This window comes from Artemia franciscana, unplaced genomic scaffold, assembly GCF_032884065.1.
Source record: "Artemia franciscana unplaced genomic scaffold, ASM3288406v1 Scaffold_289, whole genome shotgun sequence".
NCBI lineage: Eukaryota > Metazoa > Arthropoda > Branchiopoda > Anostraca > Artemiidae > Artemia > Artemia franciscana.
In genome coordinates, this window is record NW_027063627.1 from 1,418,375 (window position 1) to 1,434,076 (window position 15,702).

General features: G+C 34.4%; 1 protein-coding gene across 1 annotated transcript in view; it reads right to left on the reverse strand.

Moving 5' to 3' along the window:
* The window catches only part of LOC136043045 (uncharacterized), a 135,113-nt gene extending 125,843 nt beyond the window's left edge, over nt 1–9,270 (reverse strand). Inside the window, exon 1 of the mRNA XM_065727952.1 lies at nt 9,080–9,270. Coding sequence (XP_065584024.1) covers nt 9,080–9,155 — 76 coding nt within the window. The 5' untranslated portion in view covers nt 9,156–9,270. The remainder of the gene's footprint in view (nt 1–9,079) is intronic.
* Nucleotides 9,271–15,702: the final 6,432 nt, after the last annotated feature.

Genomic DNA, 15,702 nt, shown 5'->3' on the forward strand with positions numbered 1-15,702 from the left:
CAGGACATATACATCTTGTTCTTCTTTGAGTTAATGTGTTTTTAAAATAAATTTTAAATCAACATCCGAATAAATTATAGGTTCCAGGTTTTCAAAACCCTGTAATTTTAATCTTAAATAGAAAATTTTAAGTGGTAATTTGAACTAAATCAAGAGACACTAAGAATATGAAGATTGTCATAAGGGCGTATCTAAAGAATGGATTTGGGTATTAAGCTGGAACTTTCCGAGAATGTTAACAGGGGAAGATCAATTGACTAAAAGTCAATATGTGCACGCTACTGTTAATACTACTACCACTGCTACTTTTGCTACTACTATTAATACTACTACTACTACTACCGCTACTACTACTACTACTATTACTACTTATACTATTACTACTACTGCTACTCCTACTACTACTACTACTACTACTACTACTACAACTACTACTACTACTACTACTACTACTACTACTACTACTACTACTACTACTACTACTACTACCGCTATTACTGCTACTCCTATTACTACTACTACTACTACTACTACCGCTATTACTACTACTCCTATTACTACTACTACTACTACTACTACTACCGCTACTACTACTACTACTACTACTACTATTACTACTTCTACTATCACTACTACTGCTTCTCCTACTCCTACTACTACTACTACTACTACTACTACTACTACTACTACTACTACTACTACTACTACTACTACTACTACTATTACTACTACTACCGCTATTACTACTACTTCTTTTACTACTACTACCGCTACTACTACTACTAATATTACAACTACTTTTACTACTGCTACTACTGTTATTACTTCTACTGTTACTACTACTGCTACTCCTACTACTACTACTACTACTACTACTACTACTACTAGTGCTACTACTACTACTACTACTACCGCTACTACTACTACTACTATTACTACTACTACTACTACTACTACTACTACTACTACTACTACTACTACTACTACTACTACTACTACTACTTCTGCTCCACTACTACTACTACTACTACTACTACTACTACTACTACTACTACTACTACTACTTCTGCTCCACTACTACTACTACTACTACTACTACTACTACTACTACTACTACTACCGCTACTACTACTATTATTATTACTTCTACTACTACTACTACCAGTACTACTACAGCTATTACTACTACTTCTGCTGCTGCTACTATTTATAATAGTAGTATCAAAAGGGCATATCGGCAACGTCATAGCAAGGGCTTTTGTATTAAGTTACAGCTTCCAGGTCTACTACTGCTTCTATTTCTCCTCTTACTGCCGCTACTTCTTTTATAATAGTACTATTTATTATAAAAATTTGAAGGTATGAAGGTGAAAATTCGAGAGAATATTGAGGGGTAATTTGAACTAAATCAAAAGTCACTACGTACATGAAGATTGCCATAAGAGTGTATTTCAAGAATGGATCTGGGAATTAAGCTGGAAATTTCTGAGAATGTTTAAAGGGGAAGATAAATTGACCAAAAGGCAATATGTGCACGCTACTATTAATACTATTGCTACTGTTACTTTTGCTACTACTATTATTACTACTACTAATATTACTACTACTGCTACTACTACTACTATTACAGGACAACTATTAACTAATGTTAATACTGTTACTACTACTATAACTACTACCACTACTACCACTACTACTACTGCTACTACTACTATTACTTATACTGCTACTGCTACTATTTATACTTCTAGTACTACTACTACTACCACTCTAACAACTACTTGTAAGGCTAAGAGTGTTAAGATAAATTTTCATCCAAGTATATGAATATACAGGTCATCAAAATCACATATCTGCAATACCATAGCCAATACCATGGGCTAATTGTTTTAAGTTACATCTTCCAGGGCTTAATGAGGGGAATGTTCAGCTGTCCAAAAGGCTATATGTTAATGCTAATTCTGCTACTAGTACTAGTGCTATTACTGTTAATACTATAATACTACTACTGTTACTTTTATTAAAAATATGTCTAAGGGTATGAAGGTAGAGTATTCAGGGAACATTGAGCGGGAAATAAGAACTGAATAACAACACGCCGCTTGTGTACAGGTTGTCAAAAGTGCTTATCAGCAACATCTTTGGAACGGTTTGGTTTGTAAAGCTGGAACTTATAGGGGTTGTGGTGGAGGATGTTGAATTTACAAAAAGACAATATTTGTATTCTAATGCTACTGCTTCTTTTCATACTGCTCCTACTATTAATACTGCTACTACTACTGCTACTATTATTGTTAATACTATTACTATTGGTACTGCTACTACTACTGCTTCTAAAGCTAAGTATATTAAGGCCAAAGTTTGGCGAGTATTGAAACAGTATTAAACTATATTTAAATACGCTATGCACATACCTGTTGTCGATAAGACTAATCCGAACGGTTTCTGACGAAAAGGAACGGTTTCTGGTATTAAAGTGAAACTTTCAGCGTGTGACGAGGGGAATGTTGAAGAAAACCAAAGGTTCTGCGTGCCTACGGCTACTAATGCTACTACTCCTACTACAGCAATTGCTAATATGAAAGCTAAGAGTATTAGGGTGAATATTTCAAGGAACTTTTTGTCGGATGTTGATTTAAATTAAAACGAACTATGAGCATGTAGATATTCAAAAGGGTGGCACTGTAATATCTCAAGAACCGCTTACATTATTAAGTTGGAGTTATATATATATATATATATATATATATATATATATATATATATATATATATATATATATATATATATATACTAGCCAGTAGGGACTTGTGTATACTATTACTACTGCTACTATGATTGCTGTCACTAATCGCGCTAAGGGCATTAAGGTAAAACTCTTAGGGAACAATTACGGGGTGTGAGGTTTCGAAAAAAAAAACAACAAAAAAACATGCATGTATGAAACGAAGAAATGAAGGATATTTGAGAAAACGACGATAATAAGCATGTAGGTTTTCAAAAAGACATATAAGCAATATCATAGGCAGCATAACACTACCATAGATAGCAATATCATAAAAAAATTTAAAGGATCTTATTTGATTGAAAATTAAAAGTGCCATTATGAACAGTCAAAAGTGATGGGAAGGCAAGTAGCCCTCCTTCCAAGCCCATCAATTTTTCAAGCTTATTCAATAAAAAAAAATTACAGTCCAGTACTACATCTCTAAGGATGTGGGCTATACCGACCCTCACAGTTGAATAATTTGCCCATTATAGTTTAAAACTAAATGCTGCCTTAAAACTAAATCCAAGGGTACTGCGTGTATACTGGTAGCCAATAAGAAATCTCTGCTCAGCAACATCACAAGAATGACTGAAGGTATTAAGTTGAAACTTCCAAGGCCACTATTTTTACTACTTCTGTTTTACAATTTAAGCAAATCCCAAAAGCGCAAGCGTATCCAGGTTGTCAAAGAGCATAGACACAAATTTTAGGGGATGATATTAAGTTTTATTTTATAGGTCAACTTGAGGAGGCATAAAACTAAATTAAACAATACTAATTGCTAATTTCCTCCAACACACGAACAGTAAGCCAACTATGGATTCTAATAGAAAAAACCTAAAAGATTTAAGCTTTTATTTTCTTTTTCCCGGAAAAAGACTATGTCACTATTAAACGAACAGAAACAAATTAAGAAAACTTTTCTCCTCAGGACAAGTTTTTCGAAGAATAGTAAACAACTCCATTAAACCAAAAATGAGCAAAAATAGAATCAAATAATTCACCAAGCGTAAAACTACCACAGATCAGCATCAATAAATAAGTTAAGCCCAAAACGAACAGAAATTATAATAATTGCCCGAGTCAAACAGAAAACGAGCACAAATTAAAATGAGAAGGCCTGACACACCCCATGCCTTCTTAAAACCAGAATTTTATTTGCAAGTAAATGTCAACATGATTAGACAGTTTAATATACATAACATACGGTGATAATTGTTACTTGAAGTTTTAATAATTTTGAGTTATTAAAATTAAAAAAGTGAGAACATATAAAATTTGTTCTTTTTTAGTAAAGTACAAATTGTGTTCTGGTTTTTAGAAGCCCTGGTGGGCGCCAGCCCTACTCATGCTAATTTTTGCTGGTTCTGAGTTTGAATTGGTTAATTTATTGTAATTAAATAAAAAAAATGAGTTTTTTTTTTTAATTGAAAGCAAGGAGCGACATTAAAACTTAAAACGAACAGAAATTATTCCTTATATGAAAGGGGCTGTTCCCTCCTCAGCACCCCGCTCTTTACACTAAAGTTTGACTCTTTCTCTCAACTCTACTTTTTAAAACATCAAAAAACTTTAGCCTAAAGAGCCAAATTTGAGTAGGGAACATTCTCTTTGATATGTGGATTAATTTCTATTCGTTTTAAGTTTTAATGTCACTCCTTACTTTCAGTTAAAATAACTTTTTATTATGTAGATGATCGCCACCTCGTCAATGCCTCGCCCTTTACACTAAAGCTAACATTTTCTCCCAATTTCTTAAGAAAGACCATTTGATCACAATAGCCGTAGAATAAATAGTTGAAAAAGTATAAATACTTTAGCGTAAAGAGCGAGGTATTAGGAGGAGTTGAGCCCCTCATATGCGTAATAATTTCTGTTCGTTTTAAGTTTTAATGCTGCTCCGTACTTTCAGTTGAAAAAACTTTTTCATATTTATTTTTTCATTGTTTTTTAAATAATACTAGAAAATACTGCCCCTTCATGGAAATTCTCTTCCCCCATGACAAATTCCTCCATGGAAAGATCCCCCCATATAATCCCCTTTCTCAACCCCTGCCCCCTAAAAAAAACAAGAACATCCCGCTGAAAACGTTTATACGCTTCCCAATACCCATTACTATACTTAAACACTGGTCAAAGTTTGTAACTTGCGGCCCCTCTCATGGGGACTATGGGTAAGTAAGTCGTCCCCACAATCATAGTTATTAGGTTTTTCAAATATGCTGAATAAAATGGCTATCTCAGAATTTTGTTCCAGGAACTTTGGGAAAAAATGAGCGTGGAAGGGGGCCTAAGTGCCCTCCAACATTTTAAAATCCCTTAAAAAGGGCACTAGAACAAACAAATAAGCGAACAAATAAACACCCATCCATGTTCTGTCTTCTAGCAAAAATTGAAAGAATAGTTTTAAACTTGGAAGAATATTTTGCTGTTTTTACTCACTTTTGGTTTATTGAAGCTATTTATTTGTCTTTAAAAAACCTATTTTGTAGAAAAAAAGTTTTTTTAAATTCATAAGTCAAAACATCGCGCTAAAAAGAATCTTCGATAATAAAGATTGTGGGAGAAAAAAAAACTGTTCGCAAATAGTTATACCTGTCACTTCTACTTTAATTTTACAAGTTTAAAAAGGCGATTAACTTTTAGATAAGATTGAAAAGGTGATTAACGTTTTATTTTGAATTCTATTTCGTTTAACAAATAGAAGGTTAATACATAGTTAAAATTTTTGAATTCAAGGGTGGTGATTTTTGAAGCAGCCTGTTTGGTTTGTTGGGGCAAATTTACTGTGTCTCCAACTTACAAAAATAGATTGATCGTTTAAAATGGATCGTTCACGGTGCTTCCTGAAAATGTCCACAATTTTTATTTTTCAGTACTATAATGACTAAAGAGAATTTGTTTAAAACACTATTGTTACAGAAAAGCGCAAATGACATTTCTTCCTTTAAAAGGATAAGGGGAGTGACAGCCCTACTCTGATTTATCCACAGTAAAATCTGTCACTCTTACGTTTTATACGACTATTCATCTTAATAAATGTTCTTTTTTGTTTTTTTGTTATTTATCCCTAGTAATTTAAATTTTTTAAGTTTGGATTATGATATGGCTTAATGTCTACTTGTTTTAGGTCTTAATGTGGCTTTTTACTTTCTTTGAAAAAATTTCATAGTTTTTTTTTTTTTTTTAATTAGCCTTTTCCCATTTTGAATTGACAAAGATTAATATTGCTTAATTGTAGAAATATTTATATTTTTTTGTCAGTTTTCTTACTTCAAAATAAATAAATTTGATTGTAAAACAAATTTTGGCAAAACTTTTCTATCCGGTCAAGATATTCGGCCAGCTGTAATTTCGGGTGGTCATTTTTAGATAACATTTTATAATAAAATTTGAAGTACACGAGAAACCAATTCTTGTACATAACCACGAATATACACGTATTTTATCCACCATTTTACTATTTCACCTTTTCACGTTCTATTTTATTAAAGCAGATTGTTTGTTTAAATAAAAGCATGTGAAGATCATTTATTTGAGAATACTGTTTTATTGCTTTAAACACGTTCAAACGTCAGCAATCAATCCAAGCATTTTTTTTTTTATTAGTTTTTTTATTCAGTAAATATTCAGGCGGATCAATAAAAAAACAAATTATTTCTAATGCTCTAAATTGACACAATCAAACTTTCCTTCCAGGAAACTGGCCCAGCCTACTGGCTCTATAGGATAGTGTTTTTTTAAAACTTGGATACACACAGTGCCTTTTGATTTACTTCCGTCTGATATAATTTAAAAATTTTGAAACTGATTTGAAACTAAATATTTCTACCCCTCCCCCCGTATAATTCTTCCTCAAGTTACATTTCAATGTTTAATCACCTCCCCAGCACTTCCTAGGTGGTTTCACCTAAGCATTCCAATTTGTTCTCAATATATTGCAATTATGATAGCCTTTGTGCACAAAGTGTTATCTGATTTACATTAATCACTCATCGTGAATAAAACCTGAGTTCTGCTGGGACTAATAGTGCAAACACTTCTTGAAACACCAAAGATAAAATAAAATTTATCCCTCCAGCTCAACACAAACTTTGAAGTCCTTTTATCACCCCTCCCTCCAGTCCCTACCCTCTGTAAGCGACCTCTCGGTAACAGAACCATTTTTGATATATTCTTGATATTCAATTTTGAGGACCTCGGCACATACCGTATCTTTGGTTAACCTCCGCCCGCTCTCCCCAAGACAAAGTTCAAGGTGCACGTTGCCCTCAACACAACCAAAAGTTTCAAATTGGTAACCCCGAGCTGTTCTCGAGCTACTGCTTATGGGCTATTTTGATAACTTGGGTATACGTTTGGTATCAAGTGGATACGTGTAAAGGTACTGATACGAAATTATCTTATACCAATATCCAATTTTGATAGCTATTAACTAATGTTAACGGCTAGCACCTAAGCCTATAGCAGCCCAGATTATATCTTGGCGGAAAATTCATTATTCTGGTATTACCTATTTTTACTTCTACTTTTACTTACTATTTTTACTGTTTTAAAAAGTAAAATTTAAGAGGAAGAGTCAAACTTTAGCGTAAAGAGCGAGGCGTTGCGGAGTGAGCAGACCCTTTCATATACGAAATAATTTCTGTTTGTTTTAAGTTTTAATGTCGCTCCTTACTTTCAGTTAAAAAAAACTAGTTTTTTTTATTTAATACCCATTAAAAACCACAAAGAAACACAAAGTAAGGTATGGACCGAAAGGAATGACAAACCTAATAAATCCCACATTTCAACGACAATGAATCCGCATCCAGCAAGTTAACAGGAAAAAAGTAAAGTTATAATGAAATTTAAAAAAAAGTTTTTTAAATGAAAGCAAGGAGCAAAATTAAAACTTAAAACGAACAGAAATTACTCCGTATTTGAAAGGGGCTTTTCCTCCTCAACGCCCCGCTCTTTACGCTAAAGTTTGACTCTTTCTCTTAACTCTATTTTTAAAAAAGTAAGAAACTTTAGCGTAAAGAGCGGGGCGTTGAGGAGGAAAAGCCAACAGTTCGTAGTACTCCTCTTGGCAAGGCTTTCACAACTGCAAACCGTTCTGAAAGAAAGTGTGTTAGACTTTTTTGGGTCCCAGTCTTTTGGAACCATTTTTTTTTAATTGGAGTCCCCTTGACCAAATCACTTTCAGATACAAGTTCCAAGTTAAAAAAAACACATTTTATGGCACCCTGATGTGGTAGGGGACGTACCTCTAGCCTAATTTCGCTTGCACACAAGGAGTTCTTTCGACCCAGGAATTTACGGTTATAAGTACAAAGCAGATCGGAAAAAAGTTTTCTGAACTTCTTCGGGGACCAATTTCTTTTCTCTCTTTTTTAATGCACTGGAGTCCCCTTAACCCGTGGACCAAAGAATACAAGTTTTGAATAAATTAAGAATCGTTTTCGGGTCCTTTCGGGTTTTATTTCTGGTGGACTATGCCCAAAAACAAGTTTTCTTTAAACTTGGTATCCCTTAGTTCAGGGTTGTATGGTTGTAAGTTTCAAACTGGTCAGTGACAACCAGCTCCCCCACCCCGCCTCCATTTCAAAACTCCCTGGTATCCTTCTCTCTCTCAACAAAAAATATCTGGTCTCTTTAACCTTGAAAGTTTCAGTCCAATCGGGGAGGAGATTTTGGAAAAACTTTCGGTCCTTGTGGGGTCCACGCCCCAGTTAAGGAAAGATTTTTTCTCATCCAGAGCTCCATTTAGAGAGGAAAATATTTTCTTTTCAAAGTTTTTATAACTCTGTATTTTCTTTTCTTTCTTGTCTCTATAGCTCAAAAATTTTTGAATATAAGTTTTAGGGCGATCTGGAAAAAAAATGACTGATTTTGGGGCCGATGCCACAAGTTGGGGCTATGTTTGTATATTAGAATCTCTTTAACAAAACCCTTATTTATGGTAATTTGGCGTCATTCAAAATTGGGCGGTAATATTCGTAATTATTTTGTTTCGTTTTAGTTTTTAACTTCGCTATTTCCTTTTCATTGAAAAATAGTTTTATATTTTAGCACTTAAAAAAATGTGTTCTTCTAAAACAAATAAATACAGGAAGTACTTTTAGCTCAGAATAGTTGTGAGTTTTTCCGGTTGTTAAATAGCAATTGGGCTCTTTTACACGAGAGTGCAAGAGAACAAATTCAAAATAGAATTGATTGCACTTTAAAGTAGGTGTAGGTCCCCTGACAATGAATAATTCGGCACATCACTGGATCTAAACAGGCGCTTAAAACAAAACAAAAAATATTCTATTCGCTGAAACTCACTCATATCATCAAATTTTCTTATGATACACTCCAAAAAACTATTTTGATGCACCACATGACCTCGCTTCACTGGCATTTTTATGACCCAGAATATTTATCCAAAACTACACACAAGAAATTGCTAAGTCTGAATAAATAACAGTATAAAAGAAATTATTTCCACATTTCTCCAGGAGGAATAGAACAAGACTGGTCATGTACGTGAAAATAATGTAGTAATTTTGGGAAATAGGAGACAACAAATAAGGGAGTTTCTCTCGGAGACCAAACAAGAGGCAAAGGTCCATCTGCTCAATGAGGAAATCTTCCAAAGACTTGTGGAGGCGAACCACATCTAAAATTTTATTGTGCAGTTTTCATCAAGATCAGATTACTTTTCGGAGATTTCTACCATTTTCTGTGATTATCGAAATTTACCTATGCTAGTGACTTTTGAAGGGTATAGTTGAACATAAAATGTTTTATTTTATTTATTTGGAATCAGCATGAAATGAAGATTCTTTTAATCCAAAAATTAGCCAATTTTCTCCCTTTCAGTGTTTTATTTCCTATCAACAATACTAGCTTAGTTGTTGCAACGAACTGTTTGAAAAGTAAGAGCAGTGTATCAACAAAACACTCCATGATAAGGTGAACACAGATTTTAAAACTTTTTTAGATGATGAATCCAAAATCAATTCATAAAATAAGGTAATAGTAATAATTTATTTGAAATTCAAAATACAAACAGTAGAAGAAGAGTAACACACAAAAAAAGAAAATAAATAAGTAAACATTCAGAAGAACAAAAGCACAAACAGTAACATCGAAAAAAAGCATGCACTAAAAGGATGTAATGAGAGAGGTATTTACCCTTGCTGAACTCTGGACTAGACTGGGATACCTACCACAAAAAGGCATCTCCTGATATGATTCTAGTCATCGCCAGGATATCCAGCTCCATCTCCACGGGAAAGTCCCCCTCCCCACAGAGATATCCTCTGGACAGTTCAACACTGGCGAAAATCTATCCCATGCAATTGCCCTTAACATCTCCACGCGTAAAATTGAATCGGTAAAGAGAAAGCGAGACATACAAACAAATTTTGTTTTCCACTAAAAAGTTCATCTCTTGGAAGCTTCCCTCTCCATGGAAAATACGTCCCATGGAAAATCATCCCAACAGAAAATTCATCCTCCCCTCTCCACCCGAAAAATGTATGCATACAACCCAACAACAAATATTATACGCAAATAATGGGCAAAATTTTGTAGCTTAAACCTTTCCCCAAGAGCTGTAGGGGGTCAATTTATCTCCAAAGACATAGTAATTGGGTCTTTCAACTATAATGAAGAAAACAGTTTTCTCACAAATACGATCGAACGATTCTGGAAAAATTGGCGTGGGAGGGGCATTTTTTACCTCCATTTTTTGGCCACTGAAAAGGGGCACCAGAACTTTTCATTTACGTTAAAATCAGCCCTCTCCCGACGTCCTAGGCCAATTGGGCCCATACGATCACCCCTGAAAAAAAAACACGCATCCGTAATGTGGCGAAAATAACAAAATTCCACATTTTTGCTGAAATGAGCCTGAAACCTCTACAGAGGGGTTCTTTGATACGCGAGTCTGATGGTGTGATTTACATTAAAATTATATGGCTTCTAGGGGTCTTTCCCCTTTTTTTCGGAAATCAGATAAATTTTCTCAGGCTCGGAGCTTTTGATGGGTAAGACTAAACTTAATGAAACTTATATATTTGGAATCAGCATAATAAGCCAATTCTTTTGATATTACAATTACTACTGAGCAGGGTCACTCCTTACTTACAGTTTGTTACCACGAATTGTTTGATTACCCATCAAAATCCATTTAGAGATCATTAAAATATTGATCATTTATCTACATTACCGAAAGTGTTATATTTATAGAACTTTACAGTTTCATGAAATGTCATTAAACAAATAGAAAAAAAAATTTCAAATAAAGTAAGGAGCAAGTTTAAAACTGAAAGCAAAGTGGAATTGTTCTGTATGTAAGGGGAACTGCCCCCTTCTCAACACTTTGATCATTAAACAAGTGTTTTTAGTGCTTTGCAAAATCTTTTTGTTTTGCTACAATTGCAAATTTTCTTTAAAAATTTGAAGAAAAGCCAAACTTCAATTAAAAAGTAGGAGCTAAGGAGGAGACGGTCCCCATCATGTAAAGACTAATCTGTTTAAATAGGTTTCAAATCTGATCCTTGCTTTCATTTGAAAAGCTCTTTTTTTATTTATTTTCTGATTGTTTTAGAATTCATACCTAGGCCTAACCAAGATATAATCTCAGGTTCTGATCCCTTAAATTTCTGCTCAACTGCTTTTTAAATGTATAAATCAATAATTGTGCGTTAATTATTATCGTTCAACGTCTAAATATGCAGTTTTAATTTTGGATAAGATTTAGATATACTTCAAAATTGGAGATGCGTAGCAATTATGGTAAAAAGTCCTTATTAATACCAAAGAATTTTGGTTGAAGGAAAAAGAATATTATTGTTTGTATGGACGGAAACTGTGAAAATTTTGGTCTTTTACATAACTGAAGCCATCACAACCTCTACAATAATATTTTCTTATCGACAAAAACATTACATAGACTTGTTTAAATACATTGAATTACTTCATATAAGTAGAAAAAGAAAGATAGTACCATCTAAATTGCTTAACATTAAGTTCCTAGCAGTATTTGCCACCCCAAAAGAATTTCCTGGTGGGGCTGATGATGACCTGTTATTCCTTTTCCACAACATGTGAATTTAACACTTTAGCTGTATAGAGAAACATTTTTAAATAATTCCTACTCCCTCCCGCTTCTTTCATCATTTATCTGAAACCGCATGAAGAGTAATCAGTGTGTCTATTAAAATGTACTTTTTTAGGAATCTACCCTACCCCCACCTAAACAATGACTCACCCCCCTCCTCATCACAGCTGATACGCATTTGCAGATTACCAAACATAGCCTAATTTCATTACAAATAAAGCGAATCAACTTGGTAGAATCCAGTACTGCCACCGTGTGGCATTATTTCTTTTGCAACTGGGAAGCCTAAGTATAGTTATTAATACTTTTAAAACAATTAGCTTCTCGGAGTTTTAAATTGATTGCAAACTCGTCCTAATTGTAAAGTCGTAGTTTGTTGCCTTAATTAGGCAGACAACAAGACTTTCCCTGGCCCAATCTGTAAGGACACTTAAAAAAGAGCTTTATATTTACGTTTGAATGGGCTCTCTTCCGACTACCTTGGAGTTTTGGTCTGATACAGTTACCCCTGGGGAAGAACAAAAAAAAATAAACATGAATCGACGACGTTTCTTCTGAAAAAAAAAATGTAAATTCCACTTGAAGATTGGAGCTTGAAACTTCTACAGTAGAAGTAAGATCGCTTGCTTTTTAGGGGTGTTTTCCCTTTTTACCAAAATCAGGCAAATTTTCTCAGATTTTTGGTTTTGGGTGGCTAATAATAAACTGGAAGAGTTTTATATATTTAGAATCAGCATAAAAAGCCGATACTGCCGGTGTACCAATAGTCATGAGAATTCCATTTTAAATTTGGTGAATAATTGGCCGAGTCACTTTTTACTTCCAGTTTCTTAACACAAACTATTTGATAAGATTCTTTTGTAATGATTTTTTTTTAACCTGCCAATTTATTTAGTTGAATATGACAATTAAAAGAAAGAGGGTCAATTTGATAACTGGATAGTTAAGTTTTAAATTCTGTTTTCCTTTCGCTATTCTATATTTTTTAAATACCTAAATTTATAAGGGGTTTACGTTCGAGGAGGGAGGGGGGTGGGTGGAATTGTTCTGTTGTGAAAGAGATACATTTTATATGGCTGTTATAGAATCAAAACGTGGTATCAATGCAGGCAGAATGATTCCTGAGCTTCTCTACTCCTCCTGTAAACTATTCTAAGGGGTAGGAAATTGCATAAAAATAAGTTTATATCTGCTATAATCTACCAAAGCAATAAATGCTTCTTAAATTTTGGCTTGACATTGACTTTCTTTTAAGATTCAATGCAAAATAATTAAACATACCAACTTAATGAAATAAAACTGAGCACTCTGCTAGGAAACCTTGTCGTTTAAAATCTACTGTATTTTGTTCCATTTAGCTTACACTTTAATTTCTTTTTTATTTGAGTTTTTTCCTAAAAGTGTTTTCAAATATGCTTATTCCTGCGAAAAAATATCTGAAGAGTTTTTGTATAAAGGCTCAACTATGTCAGAATCATCAGTCTACCTGCCACTTTTGTTATGAGAATCAAGCCTTTTGCCTTTTAACCTTTTCACTTCTCTGACTTCGCTCCTTTCCAGGACTAGGGCTTTCTTGGCAGATACAAATTTTATCCCTGCAGTGATCCGTTCCTTCACAAGGGTGTATGTGAGCACTTCTGACTTTTTCGTTTTTTTTTCTTGCTTTTTTTTCGTGTTGAGTCTTTTTTGGAAAGGGGTTTGCATGGACAATCTCTTTTAACAAATCCCCTGCTGACCTTTGCTTCTTATTTTGAGACAGAGCCTGTGCTGCATCTATTTTTGGGTATATGCTAAAGAAGGAATCTAAATGTCACAAAAGACTTGCGCTGAGTATAGAAACTTCCCTTGCTCCACATCTTCACCAGATGTGGTAGGCATTTGTCTGAGACATATGACAAGATGGACTCATAATCATTTAAGACATCTCTGTTGGTGAGGTGGACCCAACTTGATATGAATCAACTGATTATATTCTCAATAGGGAAAGTCTTTGAAAATACTTTCCACAGTAGCTATGCAATGTTATAAACTGATATAGTTTTATATATATTGGCAGTCATAAAAGTCACAGCTTCCTGGTTGTAGCAGGCCTTAAGAGTCCCATGACTATGCTTTTTAAAGGCTCTAGTTTGTGAGTAGTGCGGGTCGGGTAGTAATAGTTAAAAGTACAACACAATTACTGTTGGCTAGATCACGCAATTCAATGTGTATCGGCTTATCTGGTCGTCTATTTTCAGAAATACAGATGACTGTTTGAAGGGTTTGAATTGATTGGTAGAACCCTTCAAGTAAAGCAAAATAAGGGAGGCAGTTATCTAGCCAGAAGTATTTTCTGAGAAAATACTCATACTTCTGAGAAGTATGATGGTTCCAGGTAAAGCTACCTTGAATAAAATTTCCGGATGCTATTTTCTGGAAAAAAGGGTAGAGGGACTGTGTTACCAATGCATTAACACTGACACAAATCGTGGTCAACTGACTTCTTTCTGCTGGCGTGACCTTCCCTAGTTACTTTTGGCCTCACTGTTTATTGATCTTACCACTCTTGTGGGTATTTTTCAGACCCAATTCATCAATGTTCCAAACGTCTTGTGGTGTAAACATTTGTTTATCTAGGCCTCACTCCAGGCTGTCAAAGAAAGCCCCTACACTGTGATTGTTGAAAGCAGTTGCCCATCATAAGCTTGTACCTTCTCGCGTTCTTACTGGTAGAGTTTTGAGGCAATCTATAAGACCACAGTACCAATCTTTACCTGCAATTCCTCCACTGTCTCCACTACCTTTGCATTTCCAGTTATCTGGCACTTTTATACTGTTAGTAATTGCATAAGTGTATGCAAGTTTACGTGCCTATAGGGGAGTAAAGTCGAAACGCATTTCAGCTACCATTTCTAATTAAGTTTTTAGTCTTTTTTCTTGTTCCTCTGTAAATGTCTATCATGCGTTTTGACAAAATTAAGCGAAAAGTGACAGGACTGTAGAATTAAATACACTAGGCATTTCATCAATCAAAATTGACAGGGCAGTCGTACCTGGAAGGGCATAACTACCTGACAAAGGGTTTGAAAGTTACAGTTCTTTGGCATAGTATAGTATAGTATTATATAGTTGTAAAGCATCTATTAGGGAAGAATTCATTAGATCTATTCTTAGAAGAGGGGAATGGATGACTAAAACCCCCCAAAATGGGTTCCAAAATCCAAATTATCAAATTTTTGTTTGAGAAGTTCTTAAAAAAAAAAAATACGGAAGAAGATGTAAACGTGGGGTTTAAATTCGTCAATCCAGCACCATCATCCTAAAACATAACCTCTTTTCAAATTGAATTTGATGAGACATTGACTTTTGAGGCGCTTATTTACAGATTAGCTGGCTCTACTGTAACATAGACCAAGAGTAAATACTACCAGACTAAGTGAGGCCTTTCCAGGTCCTTGGCGAAAGCTACCATTGACCCCCTTTTTAAAAAGTAAGAAAAACGTGACTGTATTAACCAGAAACTAATAAGTCTGAACAGTCAACATGCAGAGATTCTTACAAAAATACTCCTTGACTGAGAGAAATCTTAAACTCTGGCTTTCAAAAAGATCATTACAGCATAAACTAGATTTTCGCAACTCGGCAACTGATGGAGAAATAAATCAAATACGCAAAAGAACCGCTTTTACTTTTAATCGATTTCAAGGATGATTTCGGATTGTTCGGCGTAAAGGACTCTACCACCTTCTAGTACACAATGGAGTCCCTAAAAGTACTCCAATACATTTGATTAAATGTCCTTAATTTTGATTAAGGACATTTAATCAAAGTCAATAGCCAGGTCGAGACATCTGTGGGA